The 21,667-nt window shown below is 39.6% G+C and overlaps 1 protein-coding gene across 1 annotated transcript; it reads left to right on the top strand.

The window, feature by feature from the left end:
• Positions 1–206: 206 nt before the first annotated feature.
• CSGALNACT1 (chondroitin sulfate N-acetylgalactosaminyltransferase 1) lies at positions 207–13,722 on the top strand. The gene is made up of 7 exons (XM_062493755.1): positions 207–837; positions 7,399–7,615; positions 8,520–8,621; positions 9,299–9,477; positions 9,831–9,925; positions 12,998–13,079; positions 13,439–13,722. Exons 1-7 carry the CDS (start codon positions 207–209, stop codon positions 13,720–13,722), a joined length of 1,590 nt encoding a protein of 529 aa, XP_062349739.1.
• Positions 13,723–21,667: the final 7,945 nt, after the last annotated feature.

Genomic DNA, 21,667 nt, shown 5'->3' with positions numbered 1-21,667 from the left:
CACAATTTGTCTTTTGGTCCTTCTGGGTATACACCAGAGAGAGCTCCATATAGAGGCAGAGTGCACATTTCAAGACAGCTGACAAACCAGCTCCTGCACATACATGCATCTATGTAAGAGTACTCCAAGACAAGAGGCCTCTGTGGTACTGCATGGATATAAGAACTGTTGCATGTGTGGGATTAGACCCTGCTTTTTGAGATACAATGGTCCGACGAGGATTTATTCTATTTCTTCCCCAACTTGTAGGCCTCCTGGTGGTGACCTGTTGCTCAATGTCTATTGTTTATATGTTGGCTTGCACACCCAAGGGTGACAACGAGCAGCTTGCCTTGCCCAGGGTGCACAGTCCAACTGTGAAGGAGGGATATGAAGCCATTCTGCAAGACCAAGAAGAGCAACACCATAATTACATAATCAGCTTGAAGAAACAAATTGCTCAGTTGAAGGCTGAGCTCCAGGGCAGGACTGACCAGCTTAAAAGCATGCAGAACCAGTACCCACACTCCTTGGACATTCAGCTTGATCACAGTAAGCCAGAAAAGGCCCAGGCCAATCTGTTGGCTTTCCTCCGTTCCCAAGTAGACAAAGCAGAGGTGCACACCGGTGTTAAGCTTTCCACAGAGTATGCAGCGGTGCCCTTTGAGAGCTTCACCCTCCAGAAGGTATACCAGCTGGAGACAGGGCTGACACGGCACCCAGAGGAGAAACCTGTGAGGAAGGACAAGCGAGATGAGTTGATAGAGGTGATTGAGTTGGCAGTGGGGAGCTTGAACAAGCCAGATGGGGTCAGCAAAGCAAAGCCCCGTGTATACACAGCTTCTGACTTCGTTGAAGGTTTGTATGCAGAGAGTGGATTAGAAGGTCCACACGGTACTGAGGAGGAGTTCTGGTGTGACAGAGTTACTGAGCAAGATGGGAACTGTGTCAGAGTACAGATGTCTGGGATGGTGTAAGTGCTGTGACCTAGCGATACTGCCTCAGGCACAATTGCAAAACGGCAGCTTTCTTGGGGAACAGGACTTTGTGACAACAAAGCCTTCCAGTCTCCTGTAGTGACACCAACGTGTCATGCACTTGACTCAAAATTGACAAAGCAAGGAGTGGCACAGGCTGCAATCCCAGATCTATTTCCCGTGTTAACATTGGCAACTGCAGCTCAAATTCATGCTGCCATTCTCCTCCTTTCTGTTTGTTGTTTAGTTTTTCTTTTCAAAATACGTTTCTACATTTTTTAATAGGTGCTGAACAAGCATGTACAGCTGTTTGGCACCAGCTCTTCCATGTGAGAGAGTGAGGAGATAGGAGATGTTTCCCACCATGCATTGCTTAATATCAAATATGCTGTGAGCCTGCCTTTATGTACAATCAAGGGTCTTTGACTGGGTACCAGTGCTGTGCTTGGGGAACAAGTGCAGAAAAACATGGGGAAGAAATGCACACTGCTGCTGACTCTTCATGTACTGATAGTCTTGCTGGCTTTCTTATACCATAGCGAAATACTCCAGAGGGAGGAAGCCTTTCATGTGATTCAGAGCTCAGGAAACTGGAAGTCTGTGTGCAGCTCAGTGTAAGCTGAAGGAACCTTCCTTGTGTCCTCTCATGTGGGGCAGGTCCTTGCTTCTGTAGGTGCAAGGGAACAAATTCTATTTCTTACCCATCAGTGCAGACTGATTTGTTTGCAAATGCAGTGATCTATGCGTTGGGGCTGGAAACAAAGAGACTTGGCAGAAAATTTCCCTGCCAAATCCCTTTGGAAATCTGTCACCTCTTGTCACTCTCTTTACCCCCAACTTCATTTACCCAAGAATGGCAAAAACTGCCAAAGGACAAATCCATTGCTCTGTGTAACTTCAGTGTTTGCAGGGAGGACTGAGTTATTTGTTCCAGTTCTGCATTTCAAGTATAGTTTGGACTCTGAACTTGTTTTGGAAACAGTGCTCTGCAGGTGCTGCTGCCTACACAGTAAGTGAATAATAAACTGGCTTCTATGTCAGCTTCTGGCAACTTAATGTAAGTCGAGCAACACAGCAACCATGAGTCCACTTACCCAGCCACCAAGCCAGCTATTTTCATTTTCTGGAATTGCCATGGGCAGCTGGAGATTTCTGTGAGTGCCCAGATTTGCACTGAAAGTAATAGCATTTACCCTTTAAGTGTTTTCCAGTTGCTTTAGCAATAACAGCACACAAAAGCTGTGTGCCTCTCTTATGTTAAATGTGGGGCACTACCACTCTCATCTTAAGGTTGATTACCTAGAGAGATGTGCTGAAATGAAAATCAGGTAATCAGGGTCAGAGACAAGATTTAAAATCTGAACTGCTGCTGTCAGTATGTGGGATTTGTGTCCTTGCTCCTGCTCTATTCAGGGATGCCTTTGACACTAGCTTTACTCAAGTGTATTGCTAATCCTCAGTCTTGCTCGATCATAGAGCTGTGCACAATAATCTTGTTTGCTTGGGCCTCCTGTGTGGATCTTTATTTTCTAGTGGCTCACATCTGGCATCTGATACCATTTTTTCAGTACCAGTTCATTGCTAGCATATGCCAACAGGCAGGGTGGTGGTGTGTGGCAATAAGCTCAGTTGGGGTCTGTATCTCTTCCTTTTTAAAATTGTGTGCATTTATTTTTGTTTTTGCAGAGGGAAATGCTTCTTCAAGCATTTCTTGCATTTAAGGAGAAATTATTTGTCTCTGTGGCTAGGATAGATTAAAATTAGTGTTGCATCCTCTGCAGTTTCTAGACAGAATTACTTGTGCGTGGAAATTAGACTATGACCCTAGTACCTATCTGAGTTAAACTCCTTCCCAGCAGATCTACTGTTGCATGAAATTTGGATAGGATTCTCAGTTCTCCTTTCAGAGTAATAGCTGACACGTAGTGGAATTTTCCATTTCACCCCCACCCCTTTCCCTTAATCAAAACCAAGAGAGCCACACCTTCTCCCTGGAGCTCAGGAAGTATCCATCTGGTGGCTGCTCTGCTTAGCTTCTGTCTTGACAGAGGTACTTGGTCTGTTTAGCTGCTATTATGTTGCCCTCTCCCCCTTATTCCTCCTACTTATGTACCAAGTTCACTGGCTTTCTGCCAAGGGGAATCAGTAAGAAACCGCATGATAAAAACCGAGACATTTCTATGTATTATAAGCACGCAAAGGACTGCTCTGTTTCCAGTAGAAAGCCAGTTGCTCGGAAAGCAGGAGAACAGGTCAGGTCATTAATTTGTGTAAATAGCAGGGGGGGTCCACATAAATCTGGGAGTTGTTCATTTTCTCAGAGATAATAATTTGGAGACTCTGACGAGTCTCAGTAGTGTGTTCCATAAGTGAATGGAATCACTGCCTGATGATATTCTTTTGTAATATGAACAGTCCCAGAAAATCCCTGGATTGCTTAAAAAATGCCCTGCTATTACACCTTCAAATATGCTGTATCATAAGTTTTCCTGCTTGAAGTATGTGGCTGTCTAGTGACTGGAATTTTAATCAAGGTCTCAGAGGCAAATGAAAAAGGAGTAGCTTTGCTTTCTCAAATGGACAGTTACTGGTAGTGGTCTATCTGATGGAATTTTGCTATGGAAGCCTATTGGGAGAAAGAAATTATGTTTTTCATCAAAGGATAAGATCCTGTATTTTACTGCATGTGAAGTGAGAAGACCATTTTAGTACTGATTTAAAAAAAGGACAACAAATTCTGATAAATGCTCATAGTAGCTCCTACATCGTCTAACAGAATGGAACTAATGAAGTTGAGTCCAGGGAGTGTTTCTATTGTCACTAGGAGAATTGAAGCTTGTAATCTGTGGAACTGAGGCTAGAATAATCATCCACTCAACAGTATTTTGTCAAGAATGCAAGTCTGTTTGCTAGTTACACATTTCATGTAGATCCACCTAGGTGACACTTGTTTGCCTGCCCTGCTGAATAGAGGTATTTTCCTTTATTTCATCTGGTATTTTCCATTTCTTTAGAGAGCCCTGGTAATTGTTGCTCTGAAGAATGGAGACTTAGTGCTCTTTCATCAGTTCTTCAGCCCAGACCATTTTTGCTTCTCACTTCTTTTCCTTCATCTTAGGGCCATGCTATCAGCTGACACAGAACTTCTGTTTACTTTTTTACATTGGGTTTCCAGATGTTTTGAGTTTTCTCCCTGCCTCTGAAAGGAATGGTGTATATTCTGAAACATATCTGCTGTAATGGAAGTAATAGATGATCAATTAACCTTCTTGGACCATACTGGATATCTAGCCTTTCCAAGACTTTCATTTCAGAAGCAATCTTTTTAAGGAAAAGTTTTTTTGTTTACTTCTATGAGACTTTCTTCCTCTCCTCATAGTTCATATCTTGGAATTGAGGCTGTTTAACACAGCTTTCTGAATCATGTAAAAAGTCCTGGTGGCACAAATAAAGTAGAGCCTTTGGAAATGGAAAAAATGTGTAAAAGGCAGGATGTTCTGCTGGGTGAGTCACCAGAGTGACTCAAGACATTCATTCATTTCCAAGGCTAACTGCCTGCCCTTGGGCAAATCACTTTGTTCTTTGCTTCTAAAAAGAAGATACTTTGAAAGGAAAGAACATACTTAAAAATGGAAAACAAATAGTTTAAATATGCATCGAGAATAGCCATATTTAATTAGAGGCATTAAACTTGCATACAGTTTTCTTCAGTATAAAGCTTTAGGATTATTAATTCTTGGTTTACCATTTTGCACAAGGAGGCCTTGCCTTCATCTAAGCTACTAGTTTTCAGCTGTAGTAGAAGTACTAAACAAAAACAAAACTACAAATTTAGAAGCAGCCTCTGTGTGTATAGCTCTAGGAGGGACCCCAGTCAGGTCACAACTTGCATTCTTCTTTAAGATGCTTCTTATTTGGCAAGGCTTCCAGGCTTCTGTTATTGTGTAGTACATCTCTCCAGGGAAGTGGTATTTGTGAGGTCATTGTTTCTTGGCTGGGCTAGGTAGAAGAGAATGCAAAAGCAAAAGCTGAGATGTTTTATGGTAAATACGATTAGATTTGTTAATTTAGTTTAGGTATTTTTTATTATGAAAAATGTCAGTTCACTATGTCAAACGTGAAACAGTCCTATCAATTTATCTCTAAAGAGAATGCAAATCAGATTTAGTTTAGAATTTTGTTTAGCCGAATGTCAAAAGTTTGCCTTAACCTTTCAAACACAAACTTCCTTGGTAAAGCCTGTTTTCAAAAACTGCCTGAGCAAATGAGTGTACCCAGCAATGCACTCAGATACTCAGAAGGCTTTCTGTAAGAATAAATGGGTTAACAGATTTCAAAGGCCCAGATTTCTATTCTCTGGCTACCAGCAGGAGGAAATCAAGGAACTATTAGGTTGCTATTCAGATGAGCTCCAGTTCAGTAACAGATGTAGTTCATGGTCTGCAGCTTGGGCAGACTTTATGAAAAAAGCTAGGAGGTGTCAAGGGCACAACTTTGAAAGATTAGCAGTAAAAGAATTATGGAGCTGCTATCTCCCAATATTCATTTCCTATGCTAGAAGGAGGATTGGAGCATTTGTTGAATCAGCTTATATTAAAAATAAAACATGAAGTGAATAATAGATCAGTAAATTTGCATATATTAGCCAGCTGAAGTGTTCATTAAGAATAAAACACTTGGAGAATGATAGTGAAGATAAGACAGTCCAAAGAACTCTCTCCAGAAAAAATCACACCTCAGTCTTTTGATTATACCAATGTGAAAGCTGCAATACAAAACAAAGACATTATGTCACTTTGCTCTTTGAAGAAAACTTTGACCCAGACCTTCACAAGAAATACAGACAGAGCTGACAGTCTATGGGCCAGATGCCCTACAATGTTACACATCAGGGAATAACCAAGATTAGAAAATAAAAGCAAGCCTTATTTTGATCCTGTTTTTCATAACTGGAAGAAGCTATGCTTCCTAGCTAGATGGAGAGGGGAAAAAGAAAAGAAAAGAAAAGAAAAGAAAAGAAAAGAAAAGAAAAGAAAAGAAAAGAAAAGAAAAGAAAAGAAAAGAAAAGGAAAAGAAAAAAAGAAAAAGAAAAGAAAAGAAAAGAAAAGAAAATAAAAGAAAAGAAAAGAAAAGAAAAGAAAAGAAAAGAAAAGGAAAGGAAAAGAAAAAAAGAAAAAGAAAAGAAAAGAAAAGAAAAGAAAAGAAAAGAAAAGAAAAGAAAAGAAAAGAAAAGAAAAGAAAAGAAAAGAGAAAAGAAAAGAAAAGAAAAAAGAAAAGAAAAGAAAAGAAAAGAAAAGAAAAGAAAAGAAAAGAAAAGAAAAGAAAAGAAAAGAAAAGAAAAGAAAAGAAAAAAGAAAAGAAAAGAAGGATTTTTTTCAAGATGTTTGTACTTGTCTCTAACTTCTGCAAGAGATGGAAGGCATTGCAATTATACTCTTGTACTGATTAAGTTGTTAAGATGTTTACAGTGGCATAATGAGTAGTTAAAATTAGCACTCATTTTTCTTTCTTAAATCTAATGGATTTGCCAGTGAAAAAGCTTTATTTCAGACTTTATATTTACACTGTAGGTACTGAAGTATCATTTAGAGTGGGTAAAATCTATAGCTTTGTTTGCCAATTTGATTTAATTTAGGATATTGTAGTATTGCAGTGTGGCATGATCAGGACTTTTAGAGTTCATGCTGGCCCTCAGCATGAACCAGTCCAATTTCACCCATCAAGTATGTTAAAAGTTTCTTCCATATAGAAAATAAATACATGATTGTATGAATTAAGTATCCTGGTCTAGCCTCTGACAAACTGTAGTGTCATCCTTGCAGACCATTACTTTACGAGGAGTGGGCTATCATAAAGAAAATAGCAGTCTCTTGAGAGTTGAGTAACAGGAGAGTTTTGTCCTGACTGGCAGTGGGTCAAGTTGATGGCTGGGGCCTGGTTGCATAGTTTTATCAGGGGACTTTCCAGAGAACGTCCCAGTGCTCATCGGGAAATTGCCTTTCTGGGAGATGACCTAATCCCTCCGGTTGCAGAGAGGTAGATTGCCTTTGCAGTGTCTCTGCATCCCATTACCATGCATGTCTGTAGTGTGCAGTTGGAGCAGTATGAAAAATAAGGACAGTATGAAAAATAAGGACAGTATGTCTGCTGGGTTATACTGAGAGGGAGCAGTTGGTAACTTTCAGGGGTTTGTAACTCAGCCAAGCCTTGGAATGTGCCTGCAAAAATACCAAACAGCTCCTGTAACCCAGGGCTGTGTCCCTGCTACAGTGATGGCCCCCTTGAACCATGGTGGACTCTGTATTGGTTGAAAAGTAAATATCCCATTGCTTCTGCTATGTTTTCAGCTTAGGTGTAGCAACTTAAGACTTTCTCCATTCCCCCCCTCCCCCCAGGAGCCCAATTTAAGTTCAAAAATCTCTTCATTTTTGTTTTCGTGCAGGGATCTATCGCACAGAAAAAAACAAAGGCACATTGTATGAGCTGACTTTCAAAGGAGATGCAAAACATCAGTTCAAGAAGATTGTTTTATTCCGGCCATTTGGTCCTGTAATGAAAGTGAGAAATGAAAATGTCAATATGGCTGACACACTTATTAATGTCATTGTGCCACTGGCCAAGAGAGCCAGCAAATTTTGGCAATTCATGCAGAATTTCAGGTAGGTTTCCTTCAATGCTGCCTTTACATTTTCTTACTTGGAAAGTAAGATGCAATTAATGGAGTTATCAAGACCTCACTCACTGCTACTTTTACATAACAGTTCATTGTGCCACTAAGTGATTTTTGAGATTACAGACTGAAAAGCATTTGGTTGCTTAATGCATTGTAATTAGCAGTAAAGGCAATTATATTCCAGTCATCAGGGGTTCTGATTTGCATGTAGCTGACTTAAGAGTCTCAATCTGTTTGCTGGGCACGTGCAATTGTGGCAACATGAGAATTTCATGCAGTAATTGCAAAGGATCATTTCTGAGGAAAAGGGGAATCAGTGCTCCCAGACGCTTTGCTAGTCTCCATTAGATAAAATATTAAGGCAAGATAAAATAAGAGGCAAGAAGGAAATTTATTTGAACTGTCAGCACAGTTAAACTATTTTTCTTCAGCACAGACACAATGTTCAGAAGAAGACCTTAACTGAGATGTATCTTTAAACAGCTGCCTAGAAAATACTGTGTTATCAAAATATATTGACTCTTACAATGGGAAGTTTTGTGTAATTACAGCCATCTAAAAATAGGCTCCTTATCTAAATTAGCCTTCTGATTAGTATTCTGATTATCTTGTTTTAGACTGGGAGAAATTGCCCTCTGGTCATACTGATCTCTGCTGATTATATAACAAATGCTTCTTATAGAGCTTGTACCTAATCTGCCTGAAAGATAGACTTCTCTTCCTTCTAAGGGAGAAAATAAGCCACTTTGTCAGGACTATAATGTCTGTCAGTGAATCATGTCCCCAGGAATGCCTCTGAGGTTCACCCTACTCTGCCTTCTACAGCTGCTGTAGGTTGTTGAAGGAAGCTATCTTCTGGGACAAGTCACAAAACTGTCTCTTTTCTCCAGGGAAATGGGCATTCAGCAGGATGGGAGAATTCACCTCACTGTAGTTTACTTTGGAAAGGAACAAATGAATGAAGTCAAATCAATACTTGAAAATACCTCTAAGTAAGTACCTGAAAATCTAGTGTGTGCTGTTCTTATACAGTGATCCTACATGGAGACTTGACAACTCAGAACTCATAGTTGTGCCAAAAAGTTCTGAAGTGCATTGGAGAAAATAGTTTTCTTTTTGTATCAAATAAAAATGGTGTTACGCAGAGAGTCCCATAGAGTAGTCTTTAGAACCGCAGAGCAGATTTTTTTTTCTTTTTTTCTTACCCCCCGCACACTAGTCCTTTGAAAGTGGCTTTGACTGTTAGGACTGAAAGCTGACTTCCAAAGGCAGGTGGAAGACAATTTCAGTAGAGCACGAAGGAACTGGATGCTTCCGGCCAGTTCTGCTCTCTGAGCTTGGTTACATAGCTGTGTTTGTCAAGATCATGTGGCACTGCAGCCTTTTGCTTGCCTTTTCAGTGTAGGAAGACCCTTGAATAGACACAGTAATGTAACCACAGGTAATTGAAATTTGCATTCTGAAGACATTTTTGTTAATCTAAACCTTGTTGGGATTTTTGTGAGATCTGCCCGAAGAAGGTCTGTGACAGGACATCTCTTCCTTCCAGCTGTTCTCAGAACTGTGAAACTATAGATTTCTACATTAATTCTTTCATATGAGGTTCCCACCCCCGACTTGTATTAAGAACTGTATGGACAGGGTAAGTTGCTGAATATTTTCCTTCTAGGTCTGCCAACTTCAAGAACTTTACCTTCATCCAGTTGAATGAAGAGTTTTCCAGGGGCAAGGGATTAGATGTTGGTGCTCGATTTTGGAAAGGAAACAATGTTGTTCTCTTTTTTTGCGATGTGGACATACACTTCACAGCTGAATTCTTGAACTCCTGTAGACTGAACACACAGCCAGGTACTGCTTTTCACGAAGTCCATTGTCTTTCAACAGGTTCTACCCATTGTGTAAAATCCCTCGCCAGAGTATTCTTGCCTTTGAATTGGTAATGAAGTTACTGTAAATTAGTTGCAACAGTTTCTGCCCCAGTGTAATAGAATCTCTTGCCTTCAGCACCTGTGCTTTCTGGAACAGAGTTTTTTTTTTATTCATCATACCCTCACATTCACAATCTCGTGGAAAGTACATAGGCTCAGTGCAAAACTTGTGTGACTTTGTCTGGATTAGGTCAGGCCTGGACTGTACCTTGTAAGAGACAAGTGTGTTCTATACAGTTTTTTTTAATAAAAATAACCTATTGTCATTTCCAGGGAAGAAGGTGTTTTATCCTGTTCTCTTCAGCCAGTATAACCCCAGTATAATTTATGGTCACCATGATTCCATCCCATCTTTAGAAAAACAGCTGGTAAGTACATGGTTCTCTGAATGACTGCTTTTATTTGAACAAAGCATTTTTTAAAGCTACATGTGCTCTTGGATAGCATTTCCCTATTCCTTGTGTACAGCGACCACCACACAGACAAAATTAACTACAATACTCACCTTACTGTGAGTTCTGCAGTTTCACTGGGAAGTATATTGGTGCCATTTATTTTAAACCTTTTTGAAGTTTTTTACATGGAAATTAAGATTTTTTAAAATGTCTGATTCTCCGCTAGAAGGAATTTCATAACTAGTGAGCAATTCCTCCAGGTGTGCTATCTTGGGTGACAGTTCTTGACTTGCTCTAATTTCTTCCTGTCACTGAATACTATCTGCATTGGAAGACCTGACATTTGTAAAAAGCAGAGATGTCCTTAGATCAGTCAGTAAAAGGAAAATTCCAGGAATTGTCAGAGTTATTCCCCCACTAAATTTGAACACCTTACAGTGGTCTTTCCCATCCCACACTTCATGACTGAACTGTCTGCAAGCAGTGGTTTTCTGAAGTGTTAGAGTCAAATCACATGCTTGGAGCAGTCATTTTATCCTGGCACTGATACAACACAGCACAGCTCCACTGATTTTCATCTTACCTGCTTATTCTTGATAAGGCATATGATTAATACATGTATGAGTTTCCTGGATGAGAAGGAAGCTGTTGTGAGGAAGAAAGAACACACAGATGAGAGGTTCACATGAATGTTAGTGACCAAGCTGTTGCTTGGCACTGCTGTAGACACTATTCTCCATTCTCTTGTGCTCGGGTGTTGCACTGTTTTTGAACCTAAAGGCCTGATAGAAGGGAGTTTTGCTTCTCTTCAGAGTCCTCTGTCCACTAGTGCTGCTGCTAAGTGGCTGAATTTTCAAATTGAAACATAAGTCGGGTATGCAGCTTCATTCAGTTCCTCTGGGCCAGGTCCTAACCTACCACATCTGCCTGTCTTACTGCCAGGCACTGCACTTATTAGGGCTCATCCTGTCCCATGCTGGACACTGTCCCCAGATCATCCCAGCTTCTATTGTTGTTCTGGGCAGGTAGGAATTAGGGGTGGTGTGAGCCCAGGGAGAGTCACAGTTGAAAAAGATCACTTGGGGTCTGAGTCCAGTCTTCTGTGATCACTACACCCACCTTGTACAGTTCCTCTATAAAAATGAAGAATGGGAGTTTGAAAAGTCCATCCAAAATATTTTAAGTTATATTTTTGTCTACTCCTCTCTGTGTTATAAAACATATAGCCAGAAAGCCTTTTACCCAAGAGTCTGGAAAATCCCTTTTTTTTTTTTTTTTTTTTTGTCAGAAGAAACTTGTTCTGATCATACCATGGGATTCACATAAGCTTTTCTCTCTCTGCTCAAAGCCTGTCAGGGATCCTCAGGCTTGTAAGAATTGTGCTTAGGGAATGAAATAGAGTTTAGCTTTCAAGTTAGGATAAATTCCACAAAGTACATTGTCAGGATTGTGAAAATACATTTAGCTAATATTTGAATCATAAAATGTGATGCTTATGTCAGAAAAGCTTCTTGATTTCAAGGAGTACAGCCAATCACATTTTAATGTATATTTTTATACTTCAAGCCCACATTAGTTACCAGGCATACAGCCAGATCTATGCCAATAAAACAAGACAGTGTTAGCTCTCTGTCCTGGAACTTGGGCTGCTGAAGAGAAAAAAACAAGCCTTCTGAAATTTTCGATATAATTTGATTTGTAGCAGCCACTTACCCTAATGGGAATAATGCTAATGCACATGAGTAACTTGCTGTAAGGTCATCCTGATGATCTTGGAGGCATCTTCCAACCCAGTCATTCTGTGTGTGATTCTACATTTGTGTGTGATAGAGACTTCTTGTTACAGTGCAGGCCTGACAGATACAATCTTGTTTCCTTTTAATTGGATTCTGAAGTGACCTGGCCTTTTCAAGGAAAGGAGAAATGACAAATGAAGTGTATAGCAATGGGAGCAGTAAAACAAAAACCAAAAATTTTAAAAAGTATTTGAAGTGACAAGAGTTATGAACAAAAAGGAGAGGCATGAATGAGAAATCAGGAGAGAAAATTTTGGAAGAGCATTTCTTCATAAAGGAAGTACTGATATTTGGAAGCCCAGAAATGGAAATTCTCTTTCCTCATCTTCTGAAATTCTGTCACAAGGTTTTTCTTCTGTCAAGGTTTTCCAAAGCAGCTGATAAGGGTTTCTAAACAGAAATTCAATAGTGTGAAGTACTGCTGACTTACTCAGAGGATTTAAATGCCTGTCCCAGTCCCTTGAAGCTCTTGGATGTCTCACCAGATTGGGTTAAGTCATTCACATGCATGAATTATGATCTTAGAGATTTGTACTTGGATATCTGCTTTTCAAAATTATAGCCATGGTTTCTCAGTGCTCTGATTTTTTACCTGTAATATATAATGTTTTTATTGTACATCTCAGGAAGGCAGACCATTCATTTTTACAAAGTCTTTTATGGGACATATATCTATCACCCAGCATTTCTGGAGTTCAATTTTAGGTGGATATAGCAGCTCTGTAATGGAAACATTATTCTTGTTACTCAAAATCAATGTAATCAGAAAGCTGTCAGTAGTGTGATCAGATTAGAACCACTGTTTTCTTCTAGAGCTCTTGCAGTCCACAATACAGATGCCACCATCTACGCTGACAGCAGAGTTTGGCTTTCCTGGTTTACCAATATGTTTCTTACATGAGGTGTGAATCCCACAGAAACTAACAATTTTGGAGGATGCTTTCCCTGCAAAGAAGTAAACACCAGAGGTGTAATATTGTTCTACTCAGTCTACAACAGCAGGGGTGGATCAAAACCTGATTGTTCTTGATTGGGGAGGGTTATCCATGATAGCTAAGAACACAGCTGTTTTGGAGGAGGGGGTAGATATATCCAACGAGTATCTACAAAAATGGGTTCAGGACCAGCTGTGCATTCACATGGGGAAGAAAAAGTGGGCTGTTGCTCCTATTTCTGACCACATTCAAGTCAGAATACTCACTCTGAAAGCATTTCTGCTTCTACGTAAACATTTTTTCCCTCCATGCAGACTATTAAAAAAGAAACTGGATTTTGGAGAGACTTTGGTTTTGGGATGACTTGCCAGTACAGATCGGATTTTATCAACATAGGTAAGAAAAATGCACTCCAATACACCTGCCTTTTTGCTAAAACATAGAAAATTATAATCAGCCTCCCTTTCAATTGCCAATATGTCTGTGTCACTAATTTGTATCATTGCTGTGGTTAGATGTTCAGGATTTTCCTAGTTGCCATAGAATTACCAGAATCTAAGCACTGCTTACAAATAAAATTACAAATAAAGAACTTTTGTCTAACAGTGAAAGATTTGAAGATGAGCTGTTTGATGTTCACAGGAAGTGTGTGTGCTTTAAAGGGTTGACTGGAGCCAGAAAATGGCTGCAGTGCAATTAATAGCATAAAGTTTGCTAACAGATTTTAGTTTTATTTTGAATTTTCTTTGTGTCAGGTGGCTTTGACCTGGACATTAAAGGCTGGGGTGGTGAAGATGTGCATCTGTACCGCAAGTACCTTCATAGCAACCTCATGGTGATCCGAACGCCTGTCAGGGGTCTCTTCCATCTGTGGCATGAAAAGCAGTGTCTGGATGAGCTGACTCCAGAGCAGTACAAAATGTGCATGCAGTCCAAGGCCATGAATGAGGGTTCTCATGGCCAGCTTGGGATGCTTGTTTTCAAGCAAGAGATTGAGACACACCTGCATAGATATAAATTGAGCAATAAGAAGACATGAATCCAGAAAGGGAGGTTAAAAACCTCTGAATTGGACTATAGGGTGTTTTGGAAAAGAAGTTTTAACCAGAAAAGTTGGGATGAAACTGAAGGAGAATGGAGATTCCAGCAGGATGGCAGGAAAAGAAGAGGGAAAGGTCTGTCCTCCCTACTTTTGTTTTAATTCTGATGGGGCTTTTAAGTGCTCCATTATTCTGACTGTTCAGCACTTGCTTCTGGGGAAGACTTGAACACTTGATGAGATTCAAGGTCACATCAGAGACAATGAACATTACATGGTATTATGTGACCAGTGTGGTATTCACACTAACAAATGGATGTGCTTTTCCTTTGAAATGTTTGTGAGGTGTGTACAGCTATTTAAAGGATTGAACTTTTGGTGGGCCAATAATTAGGAATTGTTTTTTACATCTAACTTGACATATGTAAAAAGGGCTATTTTTGAATAAGTACAGAGACTCCTGCTCTGAGAAGGACATCTGATTGTTAACCATGGTAAAGCTGGAGTGACCAAAACTACTTTTACTTTAAGGGGCTGGGATGGGGGAGCAGCAGCAGTGCATTAAGAGGTCATTTTCTGTTCATCCAGAGAGAGAAGTTTCTCAGAATGTGCTTTCTAAACTTAAGAAAGAGAAAACCTTACTGGTCATGTGTGAACAAAAGCAATGAGCCACATCTGTATCATGTGAATCAGATAGTGTATTTCTGCTTTAGAATGCTGTATGTATTTCAAGATTTATTTTAAACTAAGTTAGTTTGGCTTGGGAATTATTTTGCCATACTTCAAGTTTTCTACTTCTAGCCTTAGTAGGAAATAGTACAGCCTTCCAATGCTTGGAAAATGCTCTGCAGATCTGTGTTCCTGTGGATGGGAACTAGTTCAGGTAAGTGATTTTTCTACACAACCTGGGCACTGGAAGGTAGAAGTTTTATCATGCTGAAAAAAAGGAAATACATATAAACTTGCAGTACTGTTTAGCAGGAGGCTTTAAACTCCAAATGCCAGATACCAAGAGTGATGAACATTTTCTGACTTTATACCAAAGTATTTCTTATAAACCAAATACAGAGTCTTGTCCAAATACAGACTCTTGTCCAGAGTCTTGTCTTTGTAATTAACAAAATAAACTTTTGTGATGGACTACTGGACCCTGCAAATTCTCTTATGATAACTATAGGTACTAATTGCAAAAATTAGTCATCTTCTTAATAGTTTTTGTTACAATTGCCTAAAACCATTGCAAGTCTGAGTTACTGCTCTTATAAAGCATTTTCTTTTAGTGCTGACTGCTATTTAGCATTTTAATATATACTAGCCAACAAAATCTGCATGGGCTTGTAAATCCCATTTGCCTACTTAAATGCTGTTTCTCTGAGCAATCTCTTTGTTTTAGATTCAGATTAATTCAAGGCAGTCTGAATCAGATTCTAATTTGGTTTTTGGCTTGTAAAAGCTGGGGCAAAGAAAGGTGGCACTGAACAATGAATGAATCACTCTTTGCTGGGCAGCTGTGCAGTAGGAAGAGTGCTATGCACCCCTTTTGAAAGCACTGTATGCTGGCAGACAGAGACCATGCTGCTTTAAGTACCTTTTCCTTGGACAGGTTTATATGTGTTTGTCTTTTGTTGGTGCAAATGATCTGCATTGCACTTGCTTTGCAAATCACCGAGTGTCCAAAACACTGCAAAATTACAAAAAGAATATAAACTTCGTATACTTTAAAACCTCAACCCCAAAATACATCACTTACCATAGAAACTTAAGCAATCACTCAAGAAGATCCTCCAAAGAACTCTTTTGTTCCCAGAACACAGGATAAATTATTTATAAAGGGCTTTGTATTTGATGAAGTAACTTTACAAACATTATGCAATAGGAGGAGACAGGTATGACTTGTTGAGTGCATATGAAAGCTTGGTAACACAGCTGCTCCAAGGCCAAAGTTGTTCCTACAGTCCCACTTAAACCTGAATTTGAAACTAGGTGTTGTACACTATGAAAGTTTTGTAATCATAGCCTACCTTAACCTTAATTATTTCCATTGTGATAACTGATGAAAGATTAAACATTAAACACACATGTTGCTTGTAAAGAACCATCTAACAAAGAGGAATATGACTATGCTGCTCTGTGGACAGAACAGCATAAACCATTCTTGGTATATACTTTAAAAGAAAAAGAGGATGAGAATAGAAAAGAAAAAGATTACCTGTGGACCCCTGGATAGTCTCCCACCTCCGTATAATACAAAAAATACAGGAGACCCCTCTCCTCCCGGTACTCCAATAGCTCTAAAGACTCACTTGAGTCAAAGAAATACAAAGAGATAGTATCAGCAGAGAGGAGGGAGATAATGACACAAAGGCTCGCCTTTACCCCCGGAGGGAAGTCCCATTACCGGGACAACAGGCTGGATTAACTGGATTTATAAATGTTCCCTTGAACACAGGGGAGGTAAGAAACTTTAAAAAAGAGATGGCAAAATAATTGAAAGATCCTCTAAGGGTATCTAAGAGACTAAATCAATTCCTTGGACCAAGTATGTATACTTGGATGAAATTACAATCTGTATTAAGTATCTGATTCACCACGGAAGAAAGGGGGAGGGAAACCACGAAAACCCCCACCGAAACAAGGAAATGAGGCAGGAAATAATTCACTATGTGGAACCTGCTTTTACTGTAACAAGAAAGGTCATATAAAGAAAAATTGTAAAAGGTGGATATGGGACGAAGAAAAATGTTCCAAAAGAACGAATAAGGGTGTCAGGGGCTGTTTGTATTGGGGACTATACCATCTAAAGAGCCCTTGATAAAATAAAAAAATGGTCCCCATGGAGAGGAGGTGGAATTTTTAGTAGATACAGGAGCTGAAAAATCCACAATTAAACACCTACCAAAAGGGTGCAAAGCTAGTAGAGAAACAGCACTCATGGTTGGAGCAAAAAGTGAACCATTTTGGGTCCCTATTATTAAAAATGTGCAAATTGAGACCCAGAGCAGAATTGAATTAAAAATCTGCTGTTACTGCCAGAGGCAGAAAATAATTTATTAGGGAAATGGACAAAAGTGAATGATAAAAGTTTTGAAAAAGTCAAACATGATTTAATTCAAGCCCCTGTACAAAGTCTCCCGGATCTGGAGATACCATTTCAGTTATTTGTAAATACCTCTGATTAAACAGCATACGGGGTACTCACTCAGCAATGGGCAGGCAGTCAGAAGCCAGTGGGATATTATTCTAAACTGCTAGACCCTGTCAGTCTGGGTTGGCCCACATGTCTACAAGAACTAGTGGACACAGCACTTTTAATTAAGGAAGCCAGAAAAGTCACCTTTGGGGCACCCCTAGTGGTACACACCCCTCATAATGTAAGGGGAATTCTAAATCAAAAAGCTAAGAAATGGCTAACAGATGCCCCAATATTAAAATATGAAGCTATTCTAATTACTTCCCCAAATTTAGACCTAAAAGCAACAACTGCTCAAAGTCCTACACAATTCCTATATGAGGAATGAGGCAAAAATTTAAAACACAATTGTGTAGACATTGTAAAATTACAAACAAAAATTAGACCTGACTTGGGAAAAGTTAAACTTAAGGATGAAGCAAAATTGTTTATAAATAGATCTTCCAGAGTAGTGGAAGGACAAGGTTGTTTAACTTGTCAGAAAATTCATAAAAAAAGGTATGCAACAAGGTCCGTCAAGAGGATGGAAAACTACTTACAGACTCTCTGAAAGAATACAAAAAGATTTTACAGAATTGCCAAAAATAGGAAGATAAAAATATTTTCTAGTAATAGTAAACCAATTAACCTACTGGGTAGAGATATACCCTGCAGCTGGAGCCACATCACAAGTGGTAGCCAAAATATTGATAAGACACGTAATACCAAGGTATGGCCTGGTCCAAGCAACAGACTCAGACCAGAGGATGCACTTTACATCAAAGGTGCTGAAGTTACTGACCTCAGCACTAGGCATCAGCTGGGAGTATCATACACCCTGGTACCCTCAGAGTTCTGGGAAAGTTGAAAAAATGAATCAAACTTTAAAACAACAACTGTCAAAATTAATAATTAAAACTAAAATGCCATGGACAAAGTGCCTCCCACTAGCCCTGTCTAACACATAAACAATGCCAAATTCAAAAACAGGAATTTCACCATATGAAATGCTGTATGGTATGCCTTACCCTAAAGAAGTACACCTTGATCCGACCTTGGTTCAGGAATCTTCTCTTCAAAATAATTAAGCCAAGACAGGTTAGATAGTGACATCTGAGCCCGGAGACCTCAAAGTGCAAATTCAGAGGACTTGGTGTTGATACCAGATCAATTCATCTCGAAGGTCTCCCGATCAGGACTGAAAGTCACCTGTCCTGAACCTGGGTGTGATTGTAGCCTATTCATCAAGAAAAGGTGTCCATATTGTACAGAGTTGTGTTGGTGTCATTCCTATGGTGGGTATCTCCCATTCACATTATGTATCCAGTGTAGAAGGAATGAATGTAAGGAAACTATTAAGGTACTTAATATCCTATCAGCACAAGGAGAAATCAAAATTGATAGTCACAACTGGCGGGAATTGTTTGAGAATGGGACAAGAGAAAAAAAAAAGAAAAAGAAAGCAAAGGTATTAGCAAAAGAGTGCCAGAAAGGGTTGTGTATACCGTGCTGTTACTGCTGTACCTCATATTGGAATGTTAAAGCTAAAAGCTGGAATAAAATTAAACAATACCAAAAGAAAAGGACAAAGTGGGAGACCCCAGGACATAGTCCCTGCTGCCGAAGAGATTAAACAAACCTTGGCTACTAGCAGCAACCCCATAGGCCTTGAGGGTGGCAGAGGGATGAAAATAATCATGGGAGTCATCCTATTGCTCATTATGATAAAAGGAAATAGTGCTAATGCTTGTTCCAAGTGTTACCAGACAATCAGGTACAGTGGACACACGGTATCCACCCTTGCCTTCCACAGGCATATCTATTCGGCCTGCTATAAGCACAACTTAGAAATTTGCACTATTATAGGAAAAGTTACTGGGTAGACACCAGTTTGAAAAAAAGGGTGGGCTCCATCGGCATACCAAAGTTGCCCAGTAGGAGAAGCATACCTCTGCTTCACAAAAGAAGGTATGTACAGATCAGGAAGGAATGTAAGATCACTATGAGGAGGAATTGATAAAGAATATAACTAAAACGTTCAGGGGAACAAGAACAAACCATAAAGGAAGTTTTAACTTGTACGAGAAATTGAGACAACAACTCAGCAATTGGGACTTACCCCCCTTGGGAAAGAATTTATTTGTAAAATTAATAAAAGAAATTACTACTGGAGTGAACTGAACTCACTGTTGAATCTCTAAAAGAATGCAAATGACTAAAGAGTGGCCATGTGGGGGTTGGAAATTAAGCCCAAACAATGAAAGTAATAGCTAAGCAACTTACTCAAAGGAAAGCAGCAGTATGTCAAAATCGACTAGCCCTGGACTATCTATTAGCTGAAGAAGGAAAAGAGTGTAAGAAGTTTAATAATTCTAAATGCTGCTTAGAAATTAATGATAATGGTGAAGTAATTAATAAAATTTGCAGAAGAAATAAAATAAATAGCTCATGTACCTGTACAAACCTGAAACTCTATGCTTATAATAATTGGTAAAATAACCTGTTGGGGGGAGCTTAGTGGAAGAAATTAAATTTTATATTAATATGTGCATTATTAGGACTACTGTGCATCCCTTGTCTTGTTCAATGCTTCATTCAACTAATACAATCGGTGATTGAAGAAATTCAAGTTGCTACAATACCAATAGACCCTGAAATGGCTACAAAATTAATGGCAGTAAATGAATTAAATCTAGTACAAGAAGTACTGACAAAATTTGAGGCTCAAATATGAATCAATGGGATAAAAAAGAAGTGGGGAAATTGTGATAATTGATGAAAGATTCGTGTTAATCATAAAAGCATTGGGGTTTGTATAAATTAGAATACTTAGGTCTGAAATGAGGCATGGACATTAGATAGAGAAAAATATATATGATTAAATAATTCTGTTTAATTCCCCCTGTTATGAATATTGTGTTTTTTAGTATACTGTATTTGATACCAGTTTGTAAAACGAGGGTTTCCCATGGCCTGAAAGATTTTGCAATACCAGATTTCCTGCCTTGGTGTAATCAATCACAACGTATCTGTTAAGACCAGACCCCCCAGGTCTACTGTTCCTTATCTACCAAGACCAGATGACAAACTGTCCGGAGACTACAAGGCAATCCATCCTATAAAAAGGAGCTGCAGACCAAGGTTCGACAGAGCGTGGACTGGGCAGTGACTCCTCACATTCCCCAGCGCTGCTTGCTCCGTCTATATCAAATAAAGCAATCTAAATTTTGCTAAATATCGAGACTTTGTTTCTCATTTATAACACCATGATGGTTTTATTCAGTCTTCCCTGAGCCACACCTGCAGAGCAGGACTAGACCAGATGATCTCCAGAGGTCCCTTCAAACCTCTATTAGTCTCCGCATTGGGCAATTGTAAATTCAGCACTTCATTACTTGGGGTACTCTTGCAAGTATGTCATCCAGATCATGCCAGAGTTTTGCAACTTATGTTTCAAAATAGCACCTTTTCATGTATGTCCTTTTCCACAGAGATGCTGTTCCTTTTGCCAGGAATAATACTGTCTATGCAGTTTCTGTTCCATGGCTGCAGAAGCCAGCTTGGCAAGTGCTGAAATGGAGTGATGGAGAGGTCCATCACACAGTCATTGGCAACGTGATTGCAGGGCAATCTAATCACAGCAGAGATCTGGTAGGGCTTTCTTAGAGGTGGAGACCACACTGACAGGAGAGGTGAAGAACAGCATGAGAAAGGGAAGGTGCTGTTACTTATGTTTCTGTCAGCCAGGTGGAGCTGTAACAGGTCTTCCAGCCCAGTTAGAAAAAGGTTAGAAATCCAAAGAGAGCAGCCAACAGAGCAATAGATTTTGTTATGAAGGTCTCTGCTTTCTTTGTCCCCAAACCAGCTTATGATCTTTCTTAGAATGACAACTGATTGGATCTTGGTTGAGCAGGTAATAGAGATGGCCCTGCGCAGGTGGGGAGGCCATCTGGGGACTCCTTGCTTTACTTTTTTGATGACTGCAGCATGCTGTGGCTAAAGGCATCGAGCAAAACAAATTGCCATGCTCCTTCAGGATTCATTATCTCTCCAGCAAGCAATTTTCAAATTGACTCCTCTTGTAATCCTTGCACAGCACCCCTTGAAGAAGGAAAGATTCTACGGAGAAACTCCCAAAGGCATGTCATCACCCTTGATTCTCAACTGCTGCAAGACATCCTTGCTCCACAGATTTTCAGGGTAATTGGGTTTTGGAGCAATAGAAAATCCAGTCTTGAGGGGATCTGTTCTAGCAAGGTAGTTGCCTTTGCTGTCAGTGCAGTAATCTAAATGTACATATTTCTTGCCTCACAGCAGAAAAGTAGATCTTCAAAAAACTGAGGCATGACTCAAACAAGTGGGATGATGTGAACATGGAATACTGGTTTTCCCTGGGCTATACTGAGACAATATTCACAAATAAGCAGTTTAATATAAAGGCAGTGAATCTACTGACCCACTTGTCAGCATGTTAAACCCTGAGGAGCTTTAGTAAAAACCTTAGAGCTAAAATTGATTATGTCCTGCTATACCAGATCAGCCTGCATCTTATTTGGCAAGTGTCCTAGTTTGAAAGACAGGTATTTGCTAAGAAAGGCAGAAAGGCAGTATCTCCCTGTTCAACTGATTACTTCGTCAACTCATTCTCTCCATCTTGTGGGATGTATCCAGGTGCTTTGCTGCTTGCTGGGCTGATTCATCCTGTAGTTCACAACAGTATTTATCCTCCTACTACTTTGTTGTGAACGATACAAAATAGAGGCACTTTTGGTTTCA

The sequence above is a fragment of the Cinclus cinclus genome, chromosome 5 (genome assembly GCF_963662255.1).
Source record: "Cinclus cinclus chromosome 5, bCinCin1.1, whole genome shotgun sequence".
Lineage (NCBI taxonomy): Eukaryota > Metazoa > Chordata > Aves > Passeriformes > Cinclidae > Cinclus > Cinclus cinclus.
The sequence above is the reverse complement of the archived record's forward strand: the minus strand, read 5'-3'. Positions and strand labels throughout refer to the sequence as shown.